The 27,413-nt window shown below is 33.8% G+C and overlaps 1 protein-coding gene across 10 annotated transcripts in view; it reads left to right on the plus strand.

The window, feature by feature from the left end:
- Positions 1–27,413, plus strand: part of LOC115220018 (trithorax group protein osa) — an 88,958-nt gene that overhangs the window by 30,122 nt on the left and 31,423 nt on the right. For 6 of the 10 annotated variants that reach the window (XM_029790324.2, XM_029790322.2, XM_029790326.2 and 3 more), the window contains 9 exons: positions 3,186–3,351; positions 4,208–4,300; positions 7,209–7,355; positions 9,674–10,861; positions 13,751–13,929; positions 16,879–17,004; positions 21,657–21,854; positions 22,483–22,702; positions 22,819–23,710. In XM_029790324.2, coding sequence (XP_029646184.1) covers positions 3,186–3,351; positions 4,208–4,300; positions 7,209–7,355; positions 9,674–10,861; positions 13,751–13,929; positions 16,879–17,004; positions 21,657–21,854; positions 22,483–22,702; positions 22,819–23,710 — 3,209 coding nt within the window. The remainder of the gene's footprint in view (positions 1–3,185; positions 3,352–4,207; positions 4,301–7,208; positions 7,356–9,673; positions 10,862–13,750; positions 13,930–16,878; positions 17,005–21,656; positions 21,855–22,482; positions 22,703–22,818; positions 23,711–27,413) is intronic. The other 4 variants (XM_029790328.2, XM_029790327.2, XM_029790329.2 and 1 more) reach the window with 4 other exon arrangements.

The raw sequence follows: 27,413 nt of genomic DNA on the forward strand, positions 1-27,413 counted from the left end.
AATTCCTCTGAAATATTCGAAATGTGTTTTAATATTCTTCATATATTTTGTAATGCATGTTTCTTGTCTGGAATCGCAGCTGCTGCTTTTCTTTTCCTTTGTCTTTATCCATGGATATTGTTCATGTTTTCCATCAACTGTTTGTGGCATTGCTTTACCAACAACCGTTTGCTACAGTTGATATTGTAACATCTGTAACTTATGTCTCAGTAAACTACTGTTAAAATTTATGCCGTTAATTATTGACATAATTATAGACTTACGCATAAAAGTAGTGAAAAATGTCTCTATTTTAAAACTGGAACAGCAAAAAAAATCTTTTATGATTGATATTGCTCCAAACTATATTAAACAGGCCTTTTTCTTATAATGTTTCTGAAATATTTTTTTATTCCCAGTTGTTTGGGAAGTGACGTTCCTGACGTCATTAGTTTATGCCTTAGAAAAACGTACAAAAATCTGTTCAATCTAAAAATATTAAGCTCCCCTATATTATTTCAAAACAGAATCTTCAGTGTCTAAATATGTGATTCTACAGACAGAGCTGTTTTACACTTAGTTCAAATAAGTGCTTCAACTGGATGTAAAATATATGCACTATGTAAATGTGTTCATTAATTGTTAATGGGTACCTAGTGTAGGTGAGCCAAGCAGGAGAAGGGAAGAAGTTTTGTTTTCAAATCTGAGAATTTAGGTTTTCAGGGATTGAGTTAGTTCTGAACCAAGATGGATGAGTGTATTGTATTACAAATTCATCTAAGCTCTTTCAGTATATAAGTCTGTATTTCATAATGATGGTTACCTAGCGTTAACTCATGCTGCCTGCAGCAGTGTCCCGTTTTAGTGTGGGGCTGTTAGTTCCTTTAAGATTTTACCATATGCAGCATTATGTGTGCTCTCTTGTTAGTGCAAGGTACATGTACCAATTCCACTTATTTTCTTGTACTGTTTTATCAGCTTTATTCTCTTCTGGATTCTGTTCTCTACATTTATAGCATTGCATTTGATTTATTGCAATATACAAACCTTTGCTTGTTTTAGTAAAGAGAGAAGTTGTCACAATTAAAAAAAACTGCATGCATTTTGTGACATTATTATTATCTTAATGGAAAGCTGTTGAATGATTTTGACAATTTCTGCATGGAATGAACTGATGCTGTATAAATTGTCTTTTTTTTTATGTCAATATCTTTGGATTTCTTTATTTTTGTTAAGCTTTACTTGTAGATTTTTAAAAATATTGTTTTCTCTACATTCAATATAAGGAGTATCTTTTCTGAAGATTTTAAAACTTAAGACTCCATATACTTTAGTTCATTGTTCTTTTATTTACTTAATTAGGAACTTCTGAAATATCTAGTTAATATAAAGCACCATCCGAACGTGGCCAATGCCAGCGCTGCCTTGGCTGGCTTCCGTGCCGGTGGCACGTTAAAAGCACCAACCGATCGTGGCCGATGCCAGACCCCTCCCTGGCACCTGTGCAGGTGGCACGTAAAAAGCACCCACTACACTCGTGGAGTGGTTGGCGTTAGGAAGGGCATCCAGCTGTAGAAACACTGCCAGATTAGACTGGAGCCTGGTGCAGCCCCTGGCTTCCCAGACCCCGGTCGAACCGTCCAACCCGTGCTAACGTGGAAAACGGACGTTAAACGATGATGATGATGATAAATCGTGCAATTTCTTAATCAGATGTATTTGTTGATACCTGAGCAGGTATAGCAGTTGCCATTGTAACTACTATTTCTAAAGTGTATTGTAAATGCTTTAATGCAAGGAACAATAAAATATGAGATGAGTTATGTGCTAATAATGTTTGTCGATTTAAATAAAATCTTTGACTGGTAGCTGCATAAATATTTATTACTCAACATTTAAAAGACATAAAAAAGTTTGTAAATAACTTTATTTACAAGCACTTTGCTGGAACTGAAGTTATTCTGCAGAAACTTAGTTTCATAGTTGGTTAGTTGGACAAACACTCGCAGGGTAATCTTATATACAACCCAGATGAAATTCCTTAGTGTCTCTATACATGAAAATAGTTTTCAAACCACTTCCCTTCCTAGAAAATCATAAGAAGGAATTGAACTGGTTTGATTGAAACCTGTAAAAACTGGATAGATTCAAATTTACTCAAAACAATCTTCAGGTTTGAAGGAGTTTGCTTATTTAAGAGGGGTGACTAGCAGGAAAGAACTTGACAATATTCCAAGAAGATTGGATACCCGAGTTCACTGCTTCAAATTTGGATACAAGTTCTCCAATCTCTGTAGGTATGTTGGCCATAAGCTACAGAATAGAGACTTGCTTTAACTCTTTAGCATTCAGATTCTTCTGTCGTCATATATAATGGTTATTTATTCACATTGTCTTGAATTAATCATTATTATTCTGTAGCTTCAAAATTTCAATGCTAAGATTGTTTATATTTAGAATGACATTGTAGAGCCGGTGTGAGAGGCCAGATCTAGCTGGTTTGAACATAAAACAGCTAGAAAATTTGGGGTTGATGTGGCCTGTTTAAATGCTAATGGATTATTAACTGTGATTTTAATGTAAAAGTAAGGAATTTTTTAGCAATTTGGTTTCAAGAAGATTATAATCTTCAGATTTGTTTTATTTCACACAAAGATTAAAGTCTGAATGCAATTAGAATATATATATATATAGGTCTTCCTTGATGGCATTTTTACAGGGTGGGTCAGTGGTGGTGGGTATGGCTTAGAGTAGCCATACTGCATGATGGTTTGTAGCTCTGGTGTTAATATTTTGTCCCAAGTAATGTCTATTGTTGGGTTTGATATTGTTTAATTTCCATAGGACGGTGCTAGTTACTGCTCTTGAACAATTCACACACACACACACACACACACATACACATATATATATGCTAAGGAATTTTTGAAATGTTTGCATGTATCAACATTTTCAGTCCCATATTCCAATATGTATTTCTCTGCACTGTCTTGGTTAAAATATTATTGTAAAATATTACTTTGTAAATATTTTAACATAAATATTATCTATAGAGATAAATAAATGATTGAAAGTTGGAAAACATTTTGCTAGTTGGGTTTCTAAGATTTTACCAAACGTTTTGATTTTAGTCTATATTGTGTAAAATTTTTTTAAATATGTAAAATTTTTTGGTTTTCTGTTAACACATTTTCCTCTGTCCTCAGGAAAGTAACAATACATTTGATGAAATGAGTTCTGAAAATACACGAGGATCTCAAGGTACTCCAACTCCATCGGGGAGTCATCATCCTAGTGTTTCTAACTTGCGGGTTACACCATCACCTGCTGGCTCAGCTGGATCTCGATCAAATACTCCAGCATCTGTTACAGGTAAACCTCTTCTTTTCTGAAATGTATTTCCTCCTCCTCCGTTTTATTTAACTTCTTTCTCTTTCTCTTAATTCTATTCTTTCATTGACTCTGATTTCTTAAACTTTTTCATTGCTTGTTTTTTCAATTCCTTCTTTTCTCCAATTCTTCTTTCATTTTCTCTTCATCTTGTTATTAGCATAGATTTTGACTCAGTATTTCACTTATGAATGTAGATTTCTAGAATTAAGTGTTGATTGCTTCAGAAATATGCAAAATTGTAAAATTTCATTCTTTTTCAACTAGCAAAAGAAAAATGGGTGGAGGATTACCTAGCATAGCAGTATAAGCAAAATATTCCTGTCATATTTATAAAATAAAGTTACTCTGTTTTGTATTATTTAAGACCTTTGAACAGACTCTCTTTTGAGTTGTGGTATGAGCTAGGTGTGGTGAAATGGTTCTTAGAGAGCTTTAATGAAGTTAACCACTATAAAAGTAATGTAGTGGCAGTTGATATTTTCCAAGCACACTCTTAAGTGGTTGTCATTAGGAAAGGCATCCAGTTGTAAAAACCATACCACAACAGACAATTGGAGTCTGGACAGCTTCCAGTTGGTCAGCTTCATGTTAAACCATCCAACCCATGCTAGCATGGAAAACGAATGTTAAAACGATGATGATGATGATTTCATAAATGAGGTTTATCTGTAAATGTGATAATCTGTCCAATGTTTGAGGTGGGTAGTTCCATCTTGTTATAATTACATACAGCGCCTTAAGTAGCTAACTTTTTGTTTGGAGAGGGTTGTGATATTGGAAATCATTTACATTGTACACATAAATTAACACAATTTTTCTTTTCTCATTATTGAAGGAAACCAAGCTGGTAGTCCAATGCCCCCTCGTCCACCTTCTAGTCAGTTGGATGGACAAGGTTCGATGTCCCAGTCACAAATGACAGGTCAAGGTAACGTTCATCTCAGTTGTTTTCAATATGACTTCAAATCAGGTTTCATTCATTGCTATTAATTCAACATTTGCAAAACTCAAACCGTGAACTTCTATTATAAGATCAATTATAAAACTTAACTGATTTTTTACCTGCCTGTCTCCTATGTAATAAACAATAATAGCTTGATTTTGCTAACCGGTTTTACTCTCTGATTAATAACAAGTGCATCAAGCAGTACTGCATACCATCTGGCTATTTTAATTTTGCACATTTTAGTCTGTAATGTACCCTGCTCAGCACGTGTATTTCAATTTGACATTACTGAAAGATTTTATTATTTTCATTTTCTTAATTTTGAGAACTTCCTCATTGGTAATTTTCAAACCAACAGACAGTAATTCTGTATGAATTTTGCATATCCCATCTCATGCCAGAGTATTTATTTGTGTAATTGTAAGAGCAAAAGGCCACAATAATTTATAACTTGTTATATTAGATCAACTATCCTATGTAGTACACACTAGATAAATTCAGCAATTTAGCTCTGCTTGTAAGCAGAGCATTCCTTGATTATTTAAGGATTATGTTAAACATTCAATCAAAGCCGCAAAACACCAAGTTCCATAATTATCCTGTGCACCAATTTGATCAGTGCCTTATTCAGCAATTTTTAGGTGACCTCTTACTACATGGTCGTCATTTGGGATTGTGTTTAATTTCGAATGTAGAGTTTAAATACTCTCAACCTCTTTCTCATACTCTCATTATGCCTGAGAGTATTGAATTCTCACAATTATAATCAAGGTATTGATTTCAAACCCACTTATTGATTTTTGGGGATGGGGAATGATGGATGATTTTCACTGGCTCTTCAAGGCTGTCGAGATTAATACTATGAGCATTTTACATAAGACTCTTGCAGGTTTACTCTGTAAAAGAAAGACATGAATGGGGAGGGAGTTCCAGAGAGCAGCTAATGTGTTGGGTAGGAAAAACTGGATTTAATAGTCGGTGAAGGGTGGGAGCAAGGCAGGGTGGAGTGAGGAGTGGACAACACGTGAAATAAGATGAGTCAGTCAAGGGTATCCAAGTGGAGACAGCACTAGATCACTCAGCTGAAGGACACAGGATGAGGAGACAACATGCTTTCAGATCAAAGAATGGGGTATATCTATGAGTAACTTTACGTTCAATTTGATCGAAGTGGTCTTTTTCTGGGTTCAGTCTTGAATGTCTGTCTGTCTGCTTGGCAGAAACACTGACCCAGATGTAGGAGCAGTATTCCATTGTGGGGATTAACCTGAGCTTTGTAAATTGCCAGTAAATTATTGAGTGGGGACTAAACTATTTTTTATCCCCAAAAAAGAAAAGCCAGTTTTCGAAATGCAGTCCTTGCTCTGTTAGTATGTTTGCCATAAGAAATGATTTGAAACAGTTATGTGGGCTCTGGTTAGGTACTGCTCACGTTTAACTCTTTAGCAGTCACGTTACTCTATCAAATGTAAAAAAAAGGGTTACGAGCTCCTTCAGTCATGAATGACCATGGGATTGCATCTATAAAGTTACTTTCTGCGACACAAGTCTGGGCAAGGTGGTTTGTGGGAGACCAGCAATTGCTCATGTATACCAGTCTTCCTTCTTTGCGCCACCGATGTTGTAGAAAGGAAAGGTAAAGCCGATACAGCTTGGCACCAGTGACTTCTCAACTCATTTCTACAGCTGAGTGAACTGGAGCAACGTGAAATAAAGTATCTTGTTCAAGAACACAACATCCTAGACCAGAAATTGAACTCATTACTTTATGATTGTGAGCCTGACTCTCTAACTACTGAGCCATGCACCTTCACTGCCAAATGTATTGCTAATTTGCATTATCTTGTAGCTTTGATATTTTAATGATGCTATTGTTTATTCTTAGAATGACATTGTTGGGTAGGTGTGAGAGGCCAGATATGGCTATTTAAATGCTAAAGGATTAATGGAATTGAAGTTATTTACTGTTGAAAGTGTTGATATAGTATGTCCCATCAGAAGATATTTTTGGGGAATATCCATAAATAGAGAGCATCTAAACATTCAATCAAAATGTCTTAGAGAGACAAGAAAAATGAGGTTAAATTTTGGATCTTTTTTTGTGTTGTAGAATGATATTGTAATTTTGGAACCTCCTCCCTCAACAGACTATATTTCTAGTCCTAATCTTTAGCTATTCATTAAAGGATAAATTAACCTAAACAAATCTACACAACTCCTTTATTAATTTGCAAGAGAACCCTAAAAATGCATGATAAGAATTAAGACTTTTTTTTTTTGTAGTAATGTTATTTTTTAATATTTTATAAATGATTTTATATGTAAATCAAGAAGATCGTCAAATTATGTTTGATAATTAGGCTACTACTACTAATACTAACAACTTGCTTGATGTTATATAATGTTACCTTATGGTTTGAATGGTTTATATTTTTAATTCTACTTACTTTATTTTATAATTAATATTCATCCATTCTAATTATAATTCAAAATTTTCAACTAGGCTGTTTGCGTCTCCTGTTTTGATAATCTAAGATATGCGTTGCTAAATCTAACTGAAGTAGGTGAAGTTACTGAAGATTTCATGTGCTCTGTCTTATGATAGAGGGTTGGGTAGCATTTTTTTTTTTTTTTGGTATAGAAAATGCTAGTTTCAAATATTAAAGTTATTATTCTTAACTTTTAAACATCTTCCCCAATTTACCTTGACGATCTAGACCTGGCTATGTAATTCCGTCTCTCTACCAGAATCAATGTTTTGGCCACCTCTACGTATTTTTCCTTTTCTTCCATTTTTTTTCTTTTTCTTTTTAAATTCACGTTATCTTAATGAAATAGGATGTTTAGCATCATCGAAAAGTTAATGCTTGAGTGTCTGCAATTTTCTTAGGCTTCGGTCAGCATATTATGCCTCCTCCAGTTGGCCCCAATCAGATGTACAACACAGCCAATAAACCAATGGCAGGGATGAATGCTGTGGCTGCCTCAGTTTCTCAGATGGGAGGTCACTTTAGCCAGTACAATTCCCAATTTCCTGGTGAGTAAATAAAGTTCAGTTCTGTAGTTTCTTAAGTCTGCCAAATAATGTTTGTTTTCAACTGACTTTAAATGATATAACATTGCCAATATGAGAAAGCATTTGAGCAGAAGGGTTTATTTCCAGTTAGTGGGTGATAATTTTATTTTTGTTTACCTCTTCCTTTTCCCTGGTAGTGGTTGAGAAGCTCTAAATGGCCCAAGAGGGTAGTGATTGTTGTATTGGAACATCTGCCCCTTACTGATAGTTTTTTTTGGTTTTTTTCTTCTTTTTTTTTTTTTTTTTTGTTTTTGTTGGGTGTGTTTGAACAATGCTGCCAACTTTGGTGAAGGCATGCCTAACATCATTTCTACTTATTCTCACTCCTTTCTCTTCTGGCTGGTTTAATTGCATGGAGTGAACATTAACATATATTTCATCTTTTGTTTCATTTTCTTAAGTTGAGATTTCTATTTTATTTTGATTTTTTTTATAGCATGAAATTATTAAATTATGTTTTTATTTCCTTTCATTTTTCCTTTTTTTCATCTTAACCTAAGATTTAATTTTTGTTTGAAATATTTATATGGTAATAAATAAACATTGATATTTATTTTCATGTCTTCTTTTGTTGAAAATTCTTTGAATCTGTTGTGTAAATCCTAAATTTAAAAAAAAAAATAAAATTTTTTATTATATTTTTTTTTAGCTAATAAGCTTTTTTTTGTTTTTTCATATTATAGATTTAAGTATTTGGTTTCATTTTTCCTAATTTATTTTTATTTAATGATCCTTTATAAATTTCCTTGTGCCTCTTATGCTTAGTGTGTCTTTAGAATTTAATCTATCGAAATTGTTAATATATAATTCTTTGTTTAGCAATATAATTTCACAAGTCATTTGAGAAGTGTTTCTTTTCTTCCCTTGATTCTAAGTCACTATAAGGGGAATAGATTTGGGCCAGTATTATACAGATCAATGCTGAACTTGTTTTCCTACAATCTGAAACTGTATTTGCAGCTCTAATTCTTTACCATTTTTGCATTAATGTCCTCTGCAGCACATGTTAATATCTTAGATTGCACCCGCTCAGTATTGATGTTCTTTCCTACTCTCTCTCTCTCTCTCTCTCCTCAATCACTATCACTTTCCCTCTTTCTCTCTAGCAGTATATAAAGTATAATCAAAAGAAATTAGACAAATTAAGCAGTGTTATTCTTGTTTGAGTCTTCTTCTTATGCAAATATTTATATATCATTTAATACTTTATATTTATCCTTCATTGTGGTAACTGTTCTCTTCGATTGGATATTTATATTTAGAAATTAGATGGACTAATTTTCTGAAACAGTTTATAAGTTTCTTTTCTTTGTTTGAGATATTAGGCATTGTCCAATACAGTTTTCTCTCTTATTACTTTGTTAAATCAAACCTTAGAATTTCAATTTTTCTAGTGAGTAATGTACATTTAAAATTATTTTCCAATTAGCTAATTACTTTGGTAGTTAATAATTTCCACTTGTAGGTTTAAATTTTCCTTTGATAGTTTCCATAAAATATTTTTTTCTTTTGTTTTTATTCAGTTGTCACTTTGGAATTAGTTGTTCTGTTATGAAAATTTGATGTCTTTCTAGAATTTAGCGAGTTGATTATTTGCACTCATTTGAGGGTGACAGTCTGATTTACAGTCAGATTGCTTATCCTCTACTCAGTGTTATATATGCAGCCAGCTTTCATTAGCGGCAACCATTTCCATATTGGGAAACATTTTGTGGATCTTTATAGTTTGGTATGCTGCTATGTCAAATTGCATACAGTACCAACTGCTAATTGTGTACATTTTATACAAGTTGTTGTTCTATATTTTACTTGAGATAAAAAACAACAAAAACATTTCACATCATACAAGAAAACAATTCTTTATTGTCAGCTGCTGTTACAATGACTTGTCAAAGATTTTACAAAATTTATTTTCATTCCGTTTGTGAAATGATTTAACTATATTTAACATCTGAAATGACTTTGAGGATGTTACTAAGATAAGACATTGACCCTGCCATTTGACTTGTGATTATAAAGTAAAATTGAGAAGTATCGAGATAGATATTTAGATTTACTGTTTTTTAAAAAAAAGTTTCTCAATCTGTTTTGAAATGATATAGATTTAGCCAAATGTACCCATTAATAGTGGTTGGGTGGGCGGGTCTTTTTCCCTTTCTTTCTTTTCTTTCCTGTCTAACAGTAGTTCTATAATAATTTTTCATTTTTGCTTCTTCCTCAGTCGGTGATCTGCTTTAGATTTGCTTTTACCTTTGACACACTCTTTCCTTTGCTTCTAGGAAGTTTCCATCGACAACAGAACCCTGCAGGGATGCAGAATTATCCCCAGCAAAATGTGTACAATGGACCCAACCAAATGAGTTCGTTATCTGGAGGATCTTTGTATAGTAGTATGCCCATCAATAGAAATATGTCCTCAGCTAACTACAATAGTGCAAGCTACCCACAATCTGGCAATATGAACTCACAATGTAGTAATTTTAACAGTCATAGTAGTACTGCAGTTTCCGGAGGACCAAATGTTCATGGAGGACCCTGCTCCAATATGCCAAACCATTCGATGAATTCCATGCAGCAGCAGCAGCAGCAACAAGCATCACCTCTTCCCTCGCATCCTCACCCACCCCACCCTTCAACCGGAGGTGCCAACACCATGACCATGTCACCAAGTGGCCAGTGTGTAACACCACCTATTGTACCTGGAGTTAAAGGTGCACATGCAGCAGCGCAGGCAGCTATGATAGCTGCTGCTAATACTGCTGCTGCCACTCGTTGTCATCAGTTACGGACAGGATCATCTAATCAGCCAGCCAGAATGTATCCTCCAGGAATGGCACCTGCTGGTCCTTCATCCAGTCACATTGGATCAATGAACTTCTCTTCTGCCATCAACAATATTCCTAGTTCATCTGGTCAGTTTCCTTCTTCAGTGTCTCAAACAACAGTGCCTAATTCTATGACTCAACAATCAAATTCTTGTAGCCCAACTAGTCCCTCAACCAGCAGCACACACAGTAGCAACACCACTAGTGCTAATTCCAATCGAACATTGGATCCAATGAAACAAACTCCCTCTTCCATGTCTAAGGAAGGATGTTTACCAAGTAACTGTGCCAGCAGTTTTAGTGCGATGATTCCACCGACAGCCAACTCGGGTATGGACGGCATTGGAATCCCAACCCAAGGTGATAGCACAGAGGAAGGCAAAGCTGTTGACGAGAACAGTGAATGTAACAGTGATGGCAGTCGCATCATCCCACCTGGTAGTCTAGATTCATCTGGTGTTGTTGGACCAACTGTTTCAAGTTCCATGTCAACTCGCCATAGTTCTGCTGCTGGCCCAGCTACTTCCTCCTCAGTGCCTGTCAGCCAACATGTGTGCGTGAGCAGCCAGGCTCCTAGTTCAAATAATTTATCCTTAGAAGACAGTCACAACACAACCACTTCTACTGCAAATTCTAGTGCAGGTAACCAATTGCTTTGGTCTTGTCTCTTCAGCACAGCTTTTTGCTTCTGTTAGTCTAGCCTCTCTTTGACTCTTCTTGCCCATTTTGTTTTATTTTTCCATTGACAAATTCTTAGTTTATTTGATCCCTTTGAGTTATTCTCTGGCAGAAAACGTAACATTTTCACATTGACATCAGAGAAAAATCACTACAATGAGAACATGTCTTGCTTTGCTTTTTTTTTGTGTCCTTGGATGTTTTTTATTTTCATTTTTGTTTATAAACTTCAGTTATGTGTGTGCATTAATACATAACTCAGAGTTGCTTTCTGAATGTTTTCCATTCTTCCTAGACTAGTCTCTGTTTTTTTCTTTTATTTTTTCTTCTAATGATTGGTGCATGGAATGTTGTTGTCAAGTTCTGTTTTGAGTTATTTTGTGCCTTTTGAGCAATAGTTAAGATTAAATAGCTGGGAAAATAGTTTAGAAAACCCCTTGTAACTTTCCTTGATTTCTAGGAACTGTCTATGTTGTTCAGTGGAATGAGCTGTCACTTTAAACGTGACCTGCAACTTTATTTTGTATTCTATTTTGTTTCTCTACATTTTGTCACTTTGTTGTGTTTTTCTTTGTATTCAAAGAACATTATTGTATTTGTTTTCGTATTTTGTTTTTGTATAAATTTGATTAAAAGAATTATTAATCTAGCTTTATTATTCTACCATAATGTGTAATTTCTTCTCGAATCGAAGCATTTTAGTGCATCTTTTTATACTGAAGCTGACAAGGAATATTTATTTTATCGAATTCCATTAATAATGAGCACATTCTCTATAATGCCTTCTAAACCTCTTCTCTTGGAAGTGGCTCACATCACTTTATTTACAAAAATTCAGAGAATAAATTTACACAAATCATATTTTATGTCCAGCCATTTGTTATTCTGTGACATAATCTACATTGCTTCACTGTTATTCTATAATAGAAGAAGAAAACTTGAGAATAAATTAAAAGTTGGATTAAAAATTCTGATTCCTTATATATTTTCAGTGTTTCCTGCAGCCTTTAAGATTATTTATCTTTTAATGCTCTCTAGTTACATAGTTCACTGCTAATTGATTCTGCAGACAAAAAAAGACAGCTTGTTTGTTACTTAAAAATAATAAAAGTAAAGAAAGTTATGTGAAATTATTAGTTTTTTTTTTTAAATTTTATCGTGGATCTGTTGTAAGTTTGGAATTATTTTAATAACTAATATTTTGTTCTCAACTATTTTAATATAGGCAAAAGACATATTTTCCACAATAACTTTTAAAATAATGTTTTTGCCATCCTGAATACTAATTATTTAATTAATTTTCTATTTTATTTTCATTAATATCTGAAGATATGAAATGAAATATTCTTCATTCAATTTATTTTCTCTTTGTAGTATAATTTCACATATTGGTAGAATATTTAATTAGAAAATTATATTTGAAATAAAGTCTCATTCAACTTTGTTTTTAACTTCTAACAAAACATTATTTATTATTGTCCACTCGGCTATTAGAATAGCTTTTTAATGATCTTGTTTTTCTTCATAATTTATTTTTATTAATTCATTTTTTAAATATTTTCTTGTAAGCTTAAAATCAAAACTGTATTAATTGACTTCATTGAGATTTCAGCATTACTGATTGAGTTGTTGTTTGGTATTCATTCATTCATTCATTCATTCATAAGTTCCCCACCTTGGAATCGACAGTTAGTCTCTTGTTTCAGAAGAAATCCACTTAGCAAAATTTGCCCAAAGCAGCTGTTGCTATTACATTAGATATGGCTTAAATCACTGCTGTTTAAGTAAGACCACTGTGCTCTGCTGCATCTGTGATTTCTTTGAAACTTGGCCCTTAGTTGCAGTGAAATTGTTTACTGTCAATTTAATGCAGAATTTTAAGTTTTAAATTTACGAAGTTTAAGTTCCAATCAGTTCTTTGGTTGGTTAATTAATTGTTAGAAATTAAAAAGGCTTTTATTGTTAGTTTTATTAAGAAGAAAGACTCCTGTTTTTGCTTAGTCCTTTTTATTTTTTATTGATATAAATTCCAGCTTAAATTTTTGATATTGATTTAATTGAGCATTAGCTACATGTATTTTGAATTCTTATAAGCACCAACCGATCGTGGCCGATGCCAGACCCCCCTGGCACCTGTGCAGGTGGCACGTAAAAAGCACCCACTACACTCGCGGAGTGGTTGGCGTTAGGAAGGGCATCCAGCTGTTGAAACACTGCCAGATCAAACTGGAGCCTGGTGCTGCCCCTGGCTTCCCAGACCCCGGTCGAACCGTCCAACCCGTGCTAGCGCGGAAAACGGACGTTAAACGATGATGATGATGAATCCTTATATACAAGTCCACAGTAAGGAGGAAATGGGGCACGCATTAACAATACAAATGACATGGAAGGGCTACACAGATGAATGAACATCAGAACAAAGTTGTAGTCCCTATCGTTTTTATAGGTGTCACATTTCATATGCAAATAACATGTTGACGTGTTTGTGAATCCAAAACTTAAGTTTTTATGGAACTTGTGAAATAGTTTTAGGAATCAAAATAGCTTGTATTATTTTTATTTTCGGTTATAATATAGCTAATGTCAGTTGTCATGTGATTATAAATCTTTTTATATTTTTTAATAGGCACATCAAACTAGGTCCTTCACATTTGCTTGATTTAATATTTTTTTCATTTTACAGGTTAATTTGTATTTATTTGATTATTTACATAAACTCAGTGTGTTTTATATATCTGGAGCTTAAATGAAACTGAGCTACTAAGCTTAATATGTTGGACTGTGTGACTATAAATGTATATTTTTTGAGTTACTAGGAAAACCTCAGTGTTTGGGTTTCTTTTGCTTCTTCAGGAAACACCGCCACAATGGTCACTCAAGCCATTACAGCTCCTGTTGCCAGTGTTGTGGAGTCTATGAGTAACGATAGCCAACCAGATCTACTTTCAACATATAGCATCCCACCAATGGTGAATTCAAGTTCGTCAGGAAATGTAATGTCTTCCGATGAACCACCAGAAAAGAAGAAAAAGGTTGGTGGTACTCTTTTGCATTTATAGAGTTCTTTTTTTTGTTTTTTTTTCATGCTTCCTTGATTGTTACCATGATTTCACTGTGATTTGTTGGAAGATTTTTCTCTTTATGAGTTTTGAATGCTTCATGTTTTAAAATAAGGGAAAATCTTCAGTGTGAGTTTTGTGTGTGTATGTGTGTGCGTGCGTGTGTATATATGTATGTGTGTGTGTGTGTATATATATATATATTTTTATGTATATATACACACTCATGCATACACAAGCACACACACACGCACATACAAATAACATCTTAATCCAATCTCTTGCTTTTTTTTTTCCTTAAAGTAAATTTGCTCTTGACTTTTTGTGTGAATTTTTGCATCATAATTATTCTATTAATACTTCATTCTCAATTAATTCAGTCATTACATTGTGAGATTCTGAGGCACTGGCTTTTTACCTTCAAGCACAAAATACACATCTTACAATTGAAACTTAATGCTGCTTTTTGTACTCAACTATAACCTGTTATAATTGTAACAATATATTTTTAATTTTACTAGTTTAGCCCCCTAAAAGTGTGCAGGTGTGTGTTTGGCTATATTATTAAATCCATGCAGTTTATGTTAAGTAACTTCGACCAGATGTTGAGTATTGATTAAATGTTTTGTTTTATCAGTACCTTTCAGTAGGACTACTCTAGCTATGCCACATATGATGAAATTATTTGGAAATTCTCATAGGTTCAGGATGGATCTCTGCTAATTAAAAAAAAAAAAGTCAAGTTCTGTCTTCAATATTTTGTAAATATTGAATCATATGCACTGGTTATAAAATTATACTCATGCACTAAATTAGATTGCTTGAAAAATCAAAACTGATAGTACATCAGTTACAGTGGAATAACTTACAGCACAAGCAATCAAAAACTGCAGACTATGAAGCTCTATATAAACGACAATAATCAACATTGGCTGTGGTGCTTTGATAGCATGGTGGCTATACTAAAGGTTTGAAGATAGACAAAAAATACTCTTGAGATGTCTGACCAGATGGTAGATTATATGAAGTGTCTGTAGCAAGCAAGTGTTATGGTCTATTGTAATCGTATTACAAGATCAGCAATAACTGGTAATGAAATGCCAGCACCGCCTCTACTGGCTTCCGTGCCGGTGGCACATAAAATACACCAATCCGACCGTTGCCAGCCTCGCCTGGCACCTGTACAGGTGGCACGTAAAAAGCACCCACTACACTTGCGGAGTGGTTGGCGTTAGGAAGGGCATCCAGCCGTAGAAACTCTGCCAGATCAGACTGGAGCCTGGAGCAGCCCCTGGCTTCCCAGACCCCAGTCGAACTGTCCAACCCGTGCTAGCATGGAGAACGGACGTTAAACGATGATGATGATGATGAAACAATGTGGTCTGCTAGATATGCAGCATTTGTATGCTCAAGTAAATTACATGGATTGTTAGAAAACATTAGTTGATGTTCATGCTTTAAAGCATGTTTGAATAAAAAGTATATGTGTTTGTGGATGCGTAGTAGTAAGGCAAGATAATTTAGCAAGAAGTAATTAGGATAGAATTTGGCATTATGGAAGAGGTGATGTGGGATCAAAATGCATACAGGAATCTGTTGCAAATTTGCTCGCTTCATAACACTATGCAAACAAATGCAAAGTAGATGTGTATGTCCACACATATATATGTTCATGAACTCCCACAGCTAGGCCAATAAAAATGGGCAACAGACAGATTCATAATGCACTCAGTGCACTTGTTTACCTTTGTTTTTAGCTGTTAGCTTCTGACTTAATGAATTTTATTTCACTTTTAAAATATTATTATGTGTAACATTAGATAATATTACTTCATTGAAGTTAATACTGTGAAATATATTGTTTTATTTTGAGGTAGGTGTTGTCTTTAGTGAATACTTATTAAAAGCACCGATTTCTTTTGAATGTCAGAAGTCCCTGAACTGTTTCTGGAAACAGTATAGTAATGCAACACATAGTTAGGGGTTCTTTGCATACGCACACACTAATATAATAAACAATGGATTTTTATATATTTTATAATATCTTGCCTAAGCAGAAAGCACAGTTTTTTGGTGGGGAGGGAATATAGTTTTATTATATAATTTCATATTTATTTTACCAACCTTCTGAGGGACGAAAGACAAAATTGACTGATTTCAGAAACATTATGATCTATAATTGCACAAAAAAAAAAAAATTGTTATAATTTTACGTAGCAATAAGATATTCTCAAAGTTGGTATTAGAATCTTTTTTTTTATTATCTGAAACTCCCAATTACACACACACACTCAAGAAAAAAAAAACAAAACATGTTTTCCAACTGGTTTTCTTCAGTTTTCCCATTTAATGTATTCCTATGAATGTATGTGTAACAACACAGCCTACTTTTCATTCTACAGTTTTGTATCTTTCTTCTCTTTTTCATTCTTCTCTCTATCAAAAGTAATCTAATTTTATGTTGATACTGTCTATAATTTAGCAACAAATTTCTTAAAATTTGAAACAGTTTTGAATTTCAGCATTTTAAATGCTAACATCCAAAATTGTTACAAATTCCATTCTATACAAAAATCAAGATATCTGGTATAAGAATTTCATTTAATGTTTTTATTCCATGAACGAATGCCATTAATTCTCTAACTTAATTTATATATTTTTCTTTCCATGTATGAGAGTAGATTTGTCTATTTCTATTTTTTTAAAACCATTTTAAATATGTTTGGAATAAATTTCCTCAAATAAATTAAGATCCCTGCTCTCATTTGTTAGGTATAAATAACACTACATTATACCCAGTTGGGTTTTGTTTATTGATGAAGGCAACATTTGGTATTTTTCTTTCATTCTTCCATCCAACATTACCAAATTGTTGCTATTTTTATAACGAGAAGGTTCAGTGCCAGTCTATGTTCATTCTAGGATTGTGTTTCACATCCCCCAACACCGACCAATCTATCCCAATCTCCAAGTGGAACAAGTGTGTCCTCCTATCCAGAGGAGATAGAGAACCTTAACAGTCCGACAAGCTGGTCGGTGGGCACTCCAGTAAGTGGGTTTGGGTTGTCGTCACTTGTTTCCAGGGGTTCATGCTTTTGGTTTTTACTCACTATATTGGTCCCATCTACTATTTTTCTTTTTCCTCTTTTTTTTCCCTCCTTTTCTCTTTGCTTTATTACTGGATCTTATCTGGAGCTTGGTGCACGCCACAACCTTTTATGCCCTCCCATTTCCTGCTTCTATTGGCATTTTGTTTGTCATTCACATATCCCTGCTGCCACTTTTGAGTTTTCATAACTTATTGGTTTTAGGTCTATTAAAACATATTTTGTTGCACATACACATAATGTTATATAATAATAACTAGTTAGTATATATATATATTCTAGTTGTGCAGTAATTTTTTTTTTTCATCCTTGCAAAGCACAGCAATTGTCATTTATCACACTTTATATTCATCTTATTTGTTTGTCTTCCCTCCAAAATTAAGTGTAAATGTAACTGTTTCTTCATCAAACTTATATCATAACTTTTTAGTTACGTCTTTCCTGAAGAAGGCTAATAACATTAACAAGCAAAATCATTATTGCTTAAATTATATTTCATAGAAAATATGACTGGATTTCTTGAATTTTATTTTATGGTTAATTGTAAAATTACTTTCAAGAAGTTAACTTTCCATGTTTTTCATGCAAATTAAGAATTTCACACAAGATTCAACAGAATTAGTCATTAGTTTCTTTTAAATCTTTTTAATGCTATCATGATGGTGCATTATTAGAATATTGCACCGCAGAAATCTGGTCTCTTTTCTGATGTTATTGAGCAGAAATACCAAATTTTAATATCTACCTACCTCTAAGCTGGTCTGTTGGTATTGGATGCTAGTTACTAATAAGTTAACTCTGCACTTAATATTTCTGCTTCATCTCTGAAAATAAGGATTGGCCACTACTTTTCATACACTATGGTTATGTGTTTGCAAGATTGATGTTCATTGCATTTTTTTTCCTCCAATTTAAACTTTTTGCTATTAACTTATATTAACTACAAAATAATTAAATTTAAAATATTAACAGATATATTTCTTAATTTTCTGCTTATCACACTTTTTCCAATTTATTTTTCGATACTGTGAAATAAATGATTGACATAACTGAATTTAAAAAATAATAATAATAATAATAATAATAGAAATTTTCAATAGTGTTTTTGTTGACATAATTGCATGCAAAATGTTTGCCATCACAAGTCTGTCATCTTAGATCACTTTCCATCATCTCAAAACAACATTCTCTCTTTCTTTCTCTCTCTCTCTCTCTCTATTTTTTCCACTGTGTGTGTTTGTGTGATGCAAAAATAAGCTTTTATATATTGGTTTGTCAATTAGATTTAGATATTGTATATGATGTATTATCTTGAGACAAATAACTTTTCTAATGAGAGAATATATTTTGTAAAATCTTTAAAAAAAATCTATTTTAGTTACCTGAGTGTGAGTGCATAAATTGACTGAATATCCATCCAAATATAGGGATTTTTTTTTTTTGTTTAGAATTGTAAACAAAATGTTGATGCTAGTTTTCTTTGAAATTTCGTCTGTTTTTGGAGTGACAAATAAGATCTATAAGGTGTAACAGTGTCTTGTGAATGAATTAGAAAAGAAAAAAGTCAAGTTATTTTCATTTTCCTTTGTGGTATACTGATACAGCATTTAGTTTTGTTTTCTCTCACTTCTATCAGTTTCAAAGAATTACTCTAACAGACTGTACATCGTTAGAAGAAACTGTATTGATAGCTTCTGTTAGCCAAGTCAAGATATAGTGGAGAGTGAAGTACATTTATATTTATTACTCTTGGAAAAGTAATAAAAAGAAAACTATGATGTTGTTCTAGTAGTTTCCTCGATTTATAAATGAGGTATTATGTTACCTGAACATTAATCCAATCCAGTTTGTAATTATAGCATTAAGTAATTTCTGTGTAATGTTTGTGTTTTATCATATGGTTATTGTTATCGAAATTAGAAGTTCCCAAACGTGTTTAGGATATTATTATATTCTCTGCTTGATTTTTACCAGCTAGTAATTGTTATCTAAAGCGTTCTGTTCTAAAGTGATCATAAGTGGCTTCCACTATGTGTGTTGAAGTGTGTGTATATATGTATATATATATATATATATATATATATACATATATGCATATATGCATATATGGTTGAGAATACAGATTCTTCTATTTACAAAACGGTATTGAAACAGAGCTACGATCACAATATTGATAATTTTTTAGTCTACTCATTTTTGATGCATTCATAAATATTTATTGATCTTAATTTGGTTTCATTGAGTTTAATTTCGGTACATAGCTTCAGATTCCAGTCATAAATAAAACAAATCATTGAATCGCTCACAAATGTTAGCATTTTAATTTAAGCCTAGATCTGATGTGTCAAGCCTTCCATCCATCTACACTTGCCTGCATTATATAACACCTTTTTTATTTTCAGTTTCTTCTCTGTTTTTGTTCATTACCATGCATGTTTGTCTTTGTATTTCTGTTGTTTGTGTTCAGTCTGTAAGGTGGATGGAGTTAGAAGCATTATAACTACGATGAGACTTCCGTTTCATTTTCTTTATTCTTTAAAAGTTTGTGCTGTAAAAACAAAACTGTTCACAACATTTAACATACTCTATTCACACGTTTTGTTGTAGTTAAGGTATGACAACTTAAAAGTGGCTCTGTGGGTAGCTTCTTGTATCTTTCCTGTGATCACTGTCTTCTGCACTATATTCTTGATAACTGAAAATGGTCAGAAAACAATCTATTGTAAAAAGTCTGTAATGAAGTGAACACATTTTACTTGCATTATTTTCTGTTATATTGTTGTGTTTCCAAAGTTGCTTAGACATGTCTTCATTCCTGTGTCTGTTGGTCTTCTATGTATGTTTGCATTTAGTATGTATGTGTGGATGCATGTTGTCTTCTGTTCTTTTCATCAGTTGGTTCACATGCTAAGATGAATTGTCTGTAAATATTTCAGGAGTTTTTATTCTGCTTTTTTATTTGTTAATTCTTTCAACCAATTGAACTGTTTTTTGTTAACGATCATTGCAATCAAACCAGTACACCACAGCTTTTAGAACTCATTTTAGGTAGCTTGATTTCTTATTTTTCTGTATATTCTGGAAGTTCCTTTCCTTCTAGATGTCTAATGTTACTAATGTTAACACTGCTGCTTTTTAATTTCTAGATGTTCTGTAAAAATCTGGAACATTTATCCAGATTAGTTTTGGATTAGCAGTTTATATCTGTTTTCACTATAATTTAATTTGGTTTTAAGATTCTAATGTTATGTTCATGTACAAAACTGAACATTTTACTAAATTTTCCATTCTTAGAAGTTTCAATTTAAAACCTAAAATCTTTACACTAGAATGAAAGTGATTTTAATTGACAAAAAAAATTTTTCTTATGTTAAGTACATTGCTCCATTACAAAGGTTTTGTGTGATTGTGTATGCGTAAATATGAGGTAGTATCATAAAGTTCCTGGGCTAGTTCTGTAGCGCACCAACAGATGGCGGCATACATTTGCATGCACCACGAGAGCTAGCAGTGACCTTCATGAGGCAGTGTGCTGAGTGACATTGCAGTGTTTACTCCATAAGATGTGAAATTTGTGATCACATGTATGCTGCAGTCTGTGATTTTAGGACGTTAGCACAAAAAGCCAATGTGAAATTTTGCATTAAACTTGGGAAGTCTGCTACAGAGCAGACTATTGAGCATGTTTAAGCAAGCTTACGGTGACAAGGCAGTGGGTTGTACGCAATGTTTCAAGTGGAATGGGCACTTCAAAAGCAGAAGAATATCCATGGAAGATATGCCACAAGTATCATCCCTGGAAATGTGGCATTGTGCATCAAGAATTTGTACCCCAGGGCCAGACTGTCAGTTGAGAGTTCAAGTGTGACATTTTGAAGTGGTTGAGGGAGGACATTTGATAAAAGGGACAGGATCTGCAGAGCGTGAAGAATTGAATTCTTCATGACAACATTGCACCCTGTCACCAGGCTCTCTTTACTTGTGAGTTTCCCACCAAAAACATGGTATTGCTTCTGCATCCACCCTATTCGCTAGATTTAGTAGCTGTGGACTACCATTTCTTCCTCAAGATGAAAATACAGCTTGGCAGTTACTGTTTTAACAATGTTGTCAAAATCCAGGGCAAATCACTCGCTTATGGAAGACATCTTCCAGGCCGGATTCCAAAAGTGGCGGGAACATGGGGACCAGTTCATTGCTGAACAAGGTGACTATTTGGAAGGAGATGATGTGAAAAACTTAGGAAAATAAGTTATATTTTATTAAACATAACTAGTCCTGGAACTTTTTGATACCACTTCATAAGACAAATGATTGCATCAATTTGTAGGCAATAAATGCTAGGTCATAAAGATTTTAATTTGTAATCTATATCCTTTATTTTATAGATGCAGTTTTAATTACTGTTTAAGTGTTTAAATATTACTTATGAATTTTCTATGATATTTAATTTTAGTTAAAAATATTTCTAGTTGTTAGTTATTTCAACTTTTGCTGGTTAGTTTTAATTATCTGTTTGCTAATTGTTGATTTTTTTTTTACTTCTTGAAAATCTGTTTTTAACTATTCTTTTATGGTTGTTTTCCTCTGTAGAAACCTGGACAGACTGCCGACTTACACAAGTTATACACCATGGGGGATGAACCAGATAGAAAAACTTTTCTAGATCGGTTATTATATTTTCTAGAAGAGAAAGGTACACCTATAACATCAATGCCTCAAATCAGTAAACAGCCCCTCGATCTCTATAAACTGTACCACAGTGTAAAGGATAGAGGAGGAATGGTTGAGGTAAGTAGCTCTCTCTTGACAGCTTTTTATGTGTGTTCCTACATGGAATTGATCCAAGCTATTTGGTATTAGCAGAAAGTTAACAGGCTTATTAACCCTTTCGTTACCAACCCAGCTGAAACCGGCTCTGGCTTTGAATACAAATGTCTTGTTTTCATAAGATTTGAATTAAAATCTTCCACCAAACCTTAGTCACAATTTATGTTCCTAACATTAGCTGAATGATAACTAAGTTATTTTACTAAATTCTTTGTTATATTTAAAGTAATTGAAAGAAACACAGAGCATCTCAAAATAAATACAGTAACGAAAGGGTTAATGATTTTTCAGTATTTTAGATTATAATTATTTAATTAAAAAATTACTTTGGAAGTATGTGGTTAAGGACATGGAGTGGGTCATTGTTTTAGGTAAGCGTAATAATTTTATGGACTTTAGTGTTGGAATTATTATTACAAAATGGACGGAGTAGATAACTTTGATGACAAGATTCCTAACAATGTAGCATGCACCATTGCATATGTTACTAGTAGATAGGAGATTTAAAGTGTTAATTGTAAAGAGCTTATTACTGTTTGTAAGATTTACCTAAATGTTGACATGCAAACAATTTCTGTACTTTCTGCAGGTAAGCAAGGCTAAGAAATGGAAAGAGATCTGTGCAGTTGTGAACATAGGCTCTTCAGCAAGTGCTGCTTTCACTTTAAAAAAGAATTATGTTAGGTATTTATTTGCTATGGAATGCAAATATGACAAAGGAGGTATAGATCCAGCACCAATACTAGCACAAATGGAAGCAGCAATGCAACAGAAACGAGAAAGCAAACAGAGAAGAGCACCCTCACCAGGTGAGTTTGAAATTCTATTCGTTAATAATGCAACATGACTTTTCAGCCCTTTTTTATTTTTTTAAATTTTTCTGTTAATGTCATTTTATTTATTTTGTTTTGTTCCTTCATTTCAGCTGGCTCCCAAGGCTCTTCTCAAGATGCATTCCGACCCCCTAGCACACCTAACAGCAACAGCCAAGGAATGGACCCATTTTCTCCAAACATGCAATCCTATATAGGAGGCCCCAATTCTGAATCTAACATTGGTCCAATGAGCTCAACTATGATGCCTCACGGAAATATGATGAACAGTATGAACCCTTCCAATAGCATGCTGGCTCAAAATTCTGTGGGTGGTCCAAATTCAAGTATGCTCCCTCCTCACCATATGTCTTCTGGACCAAACAGTATGCATGGCAATATGATGCCAGGGAACATGCCCCCTTCTAATAATATGATGGGGAATTCGTATGCCCCAAACAACATGATGCCAAACAATATGGGTCCAAATAATAATATGATGGCAAATAACATGGCAACATCAAATAACAACATGCTTGGTAACAACATGGGACCTTCTAACAACAATTTATCTTCCAACATGAACCAGGCACCTCAAAATGAAAGTGACAGTGTTAGTGTTCAGGACCCATTTGCAGATGAGCCATGTGCCAGTGGCCCAAGTTATCCCAGGCAGAGTATGAATTCGCAAATGCCACCCTACACTGGCATGCAATCACAGACTACCATGTCTGGTAATTATGGCTTCAATCGTCAAAATGCCCAGCACGGAATGTCACCATACTCAAATATGAGCCAACAGTCTATGAACAACTTTTCTGAGAACCGAATTGGTCAGAATGAACAGTATAATGATGCCTATCGAAGGACAATGAGTATGGAGAATTTCAATAACAATAATAGAAATTCAGAAAATTTTGGTCCTGCAGCTACTCAATTTGGACCTCGGAATAGTCAAGTATCAGGTGCTCAGTTCCCATTTGGACCTCAGTTTGACCGTGAACGGTAAGTATACATTTGTTGTTTTTCTCCTTTCTTTTCTTATTTTTAAAGATTACAGTTGTTTGTGAAATGTTAGTATGAGTATGTGTGTGCCTGTCTGTGAATAGTCGAGCGTTGTAGAGGTTGCTTAGTATCTGGTTTTGATTGTTAGCTACTTAACTACTGTGTGAGAGTCTTTATCACCTGTCCATTGATGGATGACTGATTACAGTGGAGCTGAAAATATAGCATGTTTATTCTTCCTTTTCTATTTTAAAATTTTTATTTTCCATGTATTTTTTTTTTTTCCATGCTGTAGTATATAATATAGTATACTTTTGTTAGCACAATTATGTTCAGCTGTGAAGTATTTGTCAATTAGATAATTAAAAAAAAACAAAAAACAAAAAAGCAGGCAGAGATATGTGGGGTGAGTGGGTGTACAACATACTAGTAATAATGTTTGGACTAATGACTTCATAGTACTTCAGCACCTTTCAAGCTTTTGACAATTTTTTCTTATGTGTATTAAATATTTATTTGTAAAATTATGTCTTTAGAATAATGATGTGTTTGCCAGGTTTAAAGGATGGTACTTTGATGTTTTTACACAATTCCTATTTTTACACAATTCCTGTGTAAATCTGTGTTAGGTGTGATTGTTTGGATATTTGCTTGCGAAAGAGTGTAACTCAACAATGATGTTGATCATCATCATCATCGTTTAACGTCCGCTTTCCGCGCTAGCACGGGTTGGACGGTTCGACCGGGGTCTGGGAAGCCAGGGGCTGCACCAGGCTCCAGTCTGATAATGTTTGAAATTTATATTGTGTACACTAAGCTTATGGCCGTAGTTGTTTCCTACCCATTGATGAGACATTCATCTTCTGATTATTTCTAACAGACAGTTTATTATTGTAACACTTATAATTTTATAAACAAGTAATGGGAATTTTGTCAAAACAAGTCTTATTCATTGAGGTTTATGAAAGAGCCACCAATTGTCTGAGATAGAAATGTCTTTATTCTGTTTGTTAAAAATAGTTATTTTTTCTGAATCCTAGGAATCCTTATTTGCTGATTTTTTATTTGTAGCTTTAGCATGTATTATCACCAAATCCCTTAGGGCTACAAGTCAGCAGAGTTATAAAAAGTATTAGGCAAAATACATTTGGTGTTTGTTCCAGTTAACTTTACTCTAAATTCAGATACTGCTGAGGTCATTTGTGTCCTAGATTTTTTCTGGGACCATAAAGTACAATATTTAAATCCAGGACAATAGGACTTGTTAGGGTGAAATGCCTTGTACTTTTTCTAGCTTTTTGCATTCTGAATGTTTGGCTGCTAGACTTAATATGTCATTTAGTTTAACAGTATCACCTGCCCCTTATGGTGTCTTTGACTGAGTTTATTCAGTTGTAAGCATTTAGTCTACATCTCCAGTTTGTATATAACTTTATCTTTCCATTCTCTGAGAGTTTCAAAAATAGAGGGTCATGGTCACTTTCTCTCCCTGACCAAGTAATAAAGGAAACAAAGAAAGTTAGACTTTTTTAGATTGGCATCCTATACAAGTGAGGATTTATCCCATATGTTTGCTGTTTAGATACTTAAATAGGATAGACCATCTAAGCATAAAAAATAGGTATAAATCTGTTGTCTGTCGATGGGTATGGTTATGATAATGATGTAACAGTCTGTTGTGTAGAGAATGAATGGTAACAGGAGGTGATGAAAAAAAAATCTTTGTTGACAGCAATTGTTTAGTATGAGTGTTATTTTTAGCCTAGTTTTTCAACAATGTGGTCAATGAAGTCGGAAAGTTTTGCAAAAACTGGGAAAAGAATGCAGTGAATGAATGATGTGTTAGTAGATGAGGTGGGAATTAGAATGGATAAGTTGATTTCAAAATAACTTGGTGGTGAGTGCCTGTGATGAGTGTGTCTGTGTGTGGAAAGTGTATAATGTTCTGCAGAATGAATTAAATAAAACAAATGTTATGAAATAGAATCAATGCAGAAAGGCTGTGAAACTTCAGAGAAGTTGAAGTTAACAAAAGGAAGCTTCAGATTTATATGGAAGGGTTTAGAAGACTCTTTAGGGTTACCAGGAGCTAGACAACTTCTATAGTGTTGGTGCAGTGTAAACATTGCTCCCAATACAGTGTAAAGTGATTGGTGTTAGGGAGGCCATCCAGCTGTAGAAACCAAGTCGAAACAGAGATGTTGGAGCAAGTAGTCTTCTTTCTGATGTCAGTTCCTGTCTGAATCTTCCACAGTGTGGGAAACGGGCATACAATAATGAGGATGATATGTGTCTATATTGATATATGTATGCATGTGTATGTATGTATATATATATATATCTATATATATATATATATATATATATATATATCTCTGTGTGCATGTGATCCAGACGTAGTGCATCTAGAGTTGCATTATCCACTATACCCTCCCCTCTTTTTTTTTATTTCTAGAAAAAGAAAAACCGATTTCATAGAGGTTAGGTTGCTAATTCCTATAGGATGAACACTTGCATAGATTTCTTTTGTAATCAGTTTTGTTAGTGACGGGGGTGGGGATGATAATTGACCCAAGGTCTGCTGGTGCTAATATGAAGGAGAAAGTGAGACCCTCCATTAAAATCCTTCTCAATGGAACTAGAATAGCCTTTGTGTGAAATTAGATGTGGGCAGAAAATTGCAGTGATACACTTTTGCTAATGGTGAGGGTGATGTTGATAAACCATATTCTGTGCAAATTGTATTTGCAAGCCTTTGAATTTAAAATTCTTGGTGTGTATGTTTGAGCATCAACTTCTTCTAAATATTTTGATGTGTCTCTAAAATCTAAAGCCTTTGTTTCATATTTTCAATTAAATCTCTCATTCATATATATATATATATATACTTTTCTTTGCATAAATGGTGCTCCTATCATTTTTGTTCTACTCTGTCCCACCCACTCTTTTTTCTCTTAGATTTGCTTTCTCACTTTCAATCAGCATGGCACTGTGTTGTACCACAGATGGCAATACACAGGTCTGAACAGTTGGCTAATGTTCCCCTGCCAGATACAGGGTTAGCTTGCATTACCCTCTTGGGTTGGCTAGCAAGAAACAGTATCCCTCAGTATTAGTGATGAAAACGACAGATGTGAAGTTACATTATTTCCTCAGTGAAAATAGTTACAAGTCACTCTATTTATAATCTTTTGAATATGTATTATCAAAAAAAAACAAAAAAAAAACCCTCTCTCTCTCTCTCTCTCTCTCTCTCTCTCTGTCTGTCTGTGTGTGTGTGTGTATTTTGAAATGCTGCCACTCCTATGTTTATGCTCACACAAATGAATTAGTTTCTGAAAATTGTTAGATTGTTTTTCTTTCTTTCAATCTTATTTAATGAATCAGCCATAAATTAGGGATTGTGTCTTGAGTAAGTCCTCAATTTCTTGGCTTTTGCAGCTGCCAATTTTAGTGACTAGTAGAATCTGAACTTTGCATATATAGTCAGTCATTAATCCAGCAAATTATCCTTACTCATTTTTATTACCACTTGGTTCTTTTTATTGTTAAAAAAAGTCCACTGCCCAAAATCAAACAGGATGATATTGAATCAAGTTATCTACAATATAATGGCTGTATGAATATATGGCTTTGAATTGTTTCAAGTATTGCATTTTGGCTCCTTGGCTTGTAAATTCATGTTATGCTACTAGTAAGGTTA

Source organism: Octopus sinensis, linkage group LG15 (assembly GCF_006345805.1).
Source record: "Octopus sinensis linkage group LG15, ASM634580v1, whole genome shotgun sequence".
Classification (NCBI taxonomy): Eukaryota; Metazoa; Mollusca; class Cephalopoda; order Octopoda; family Octopodidae; genus Octopus; species Octopus sinensis.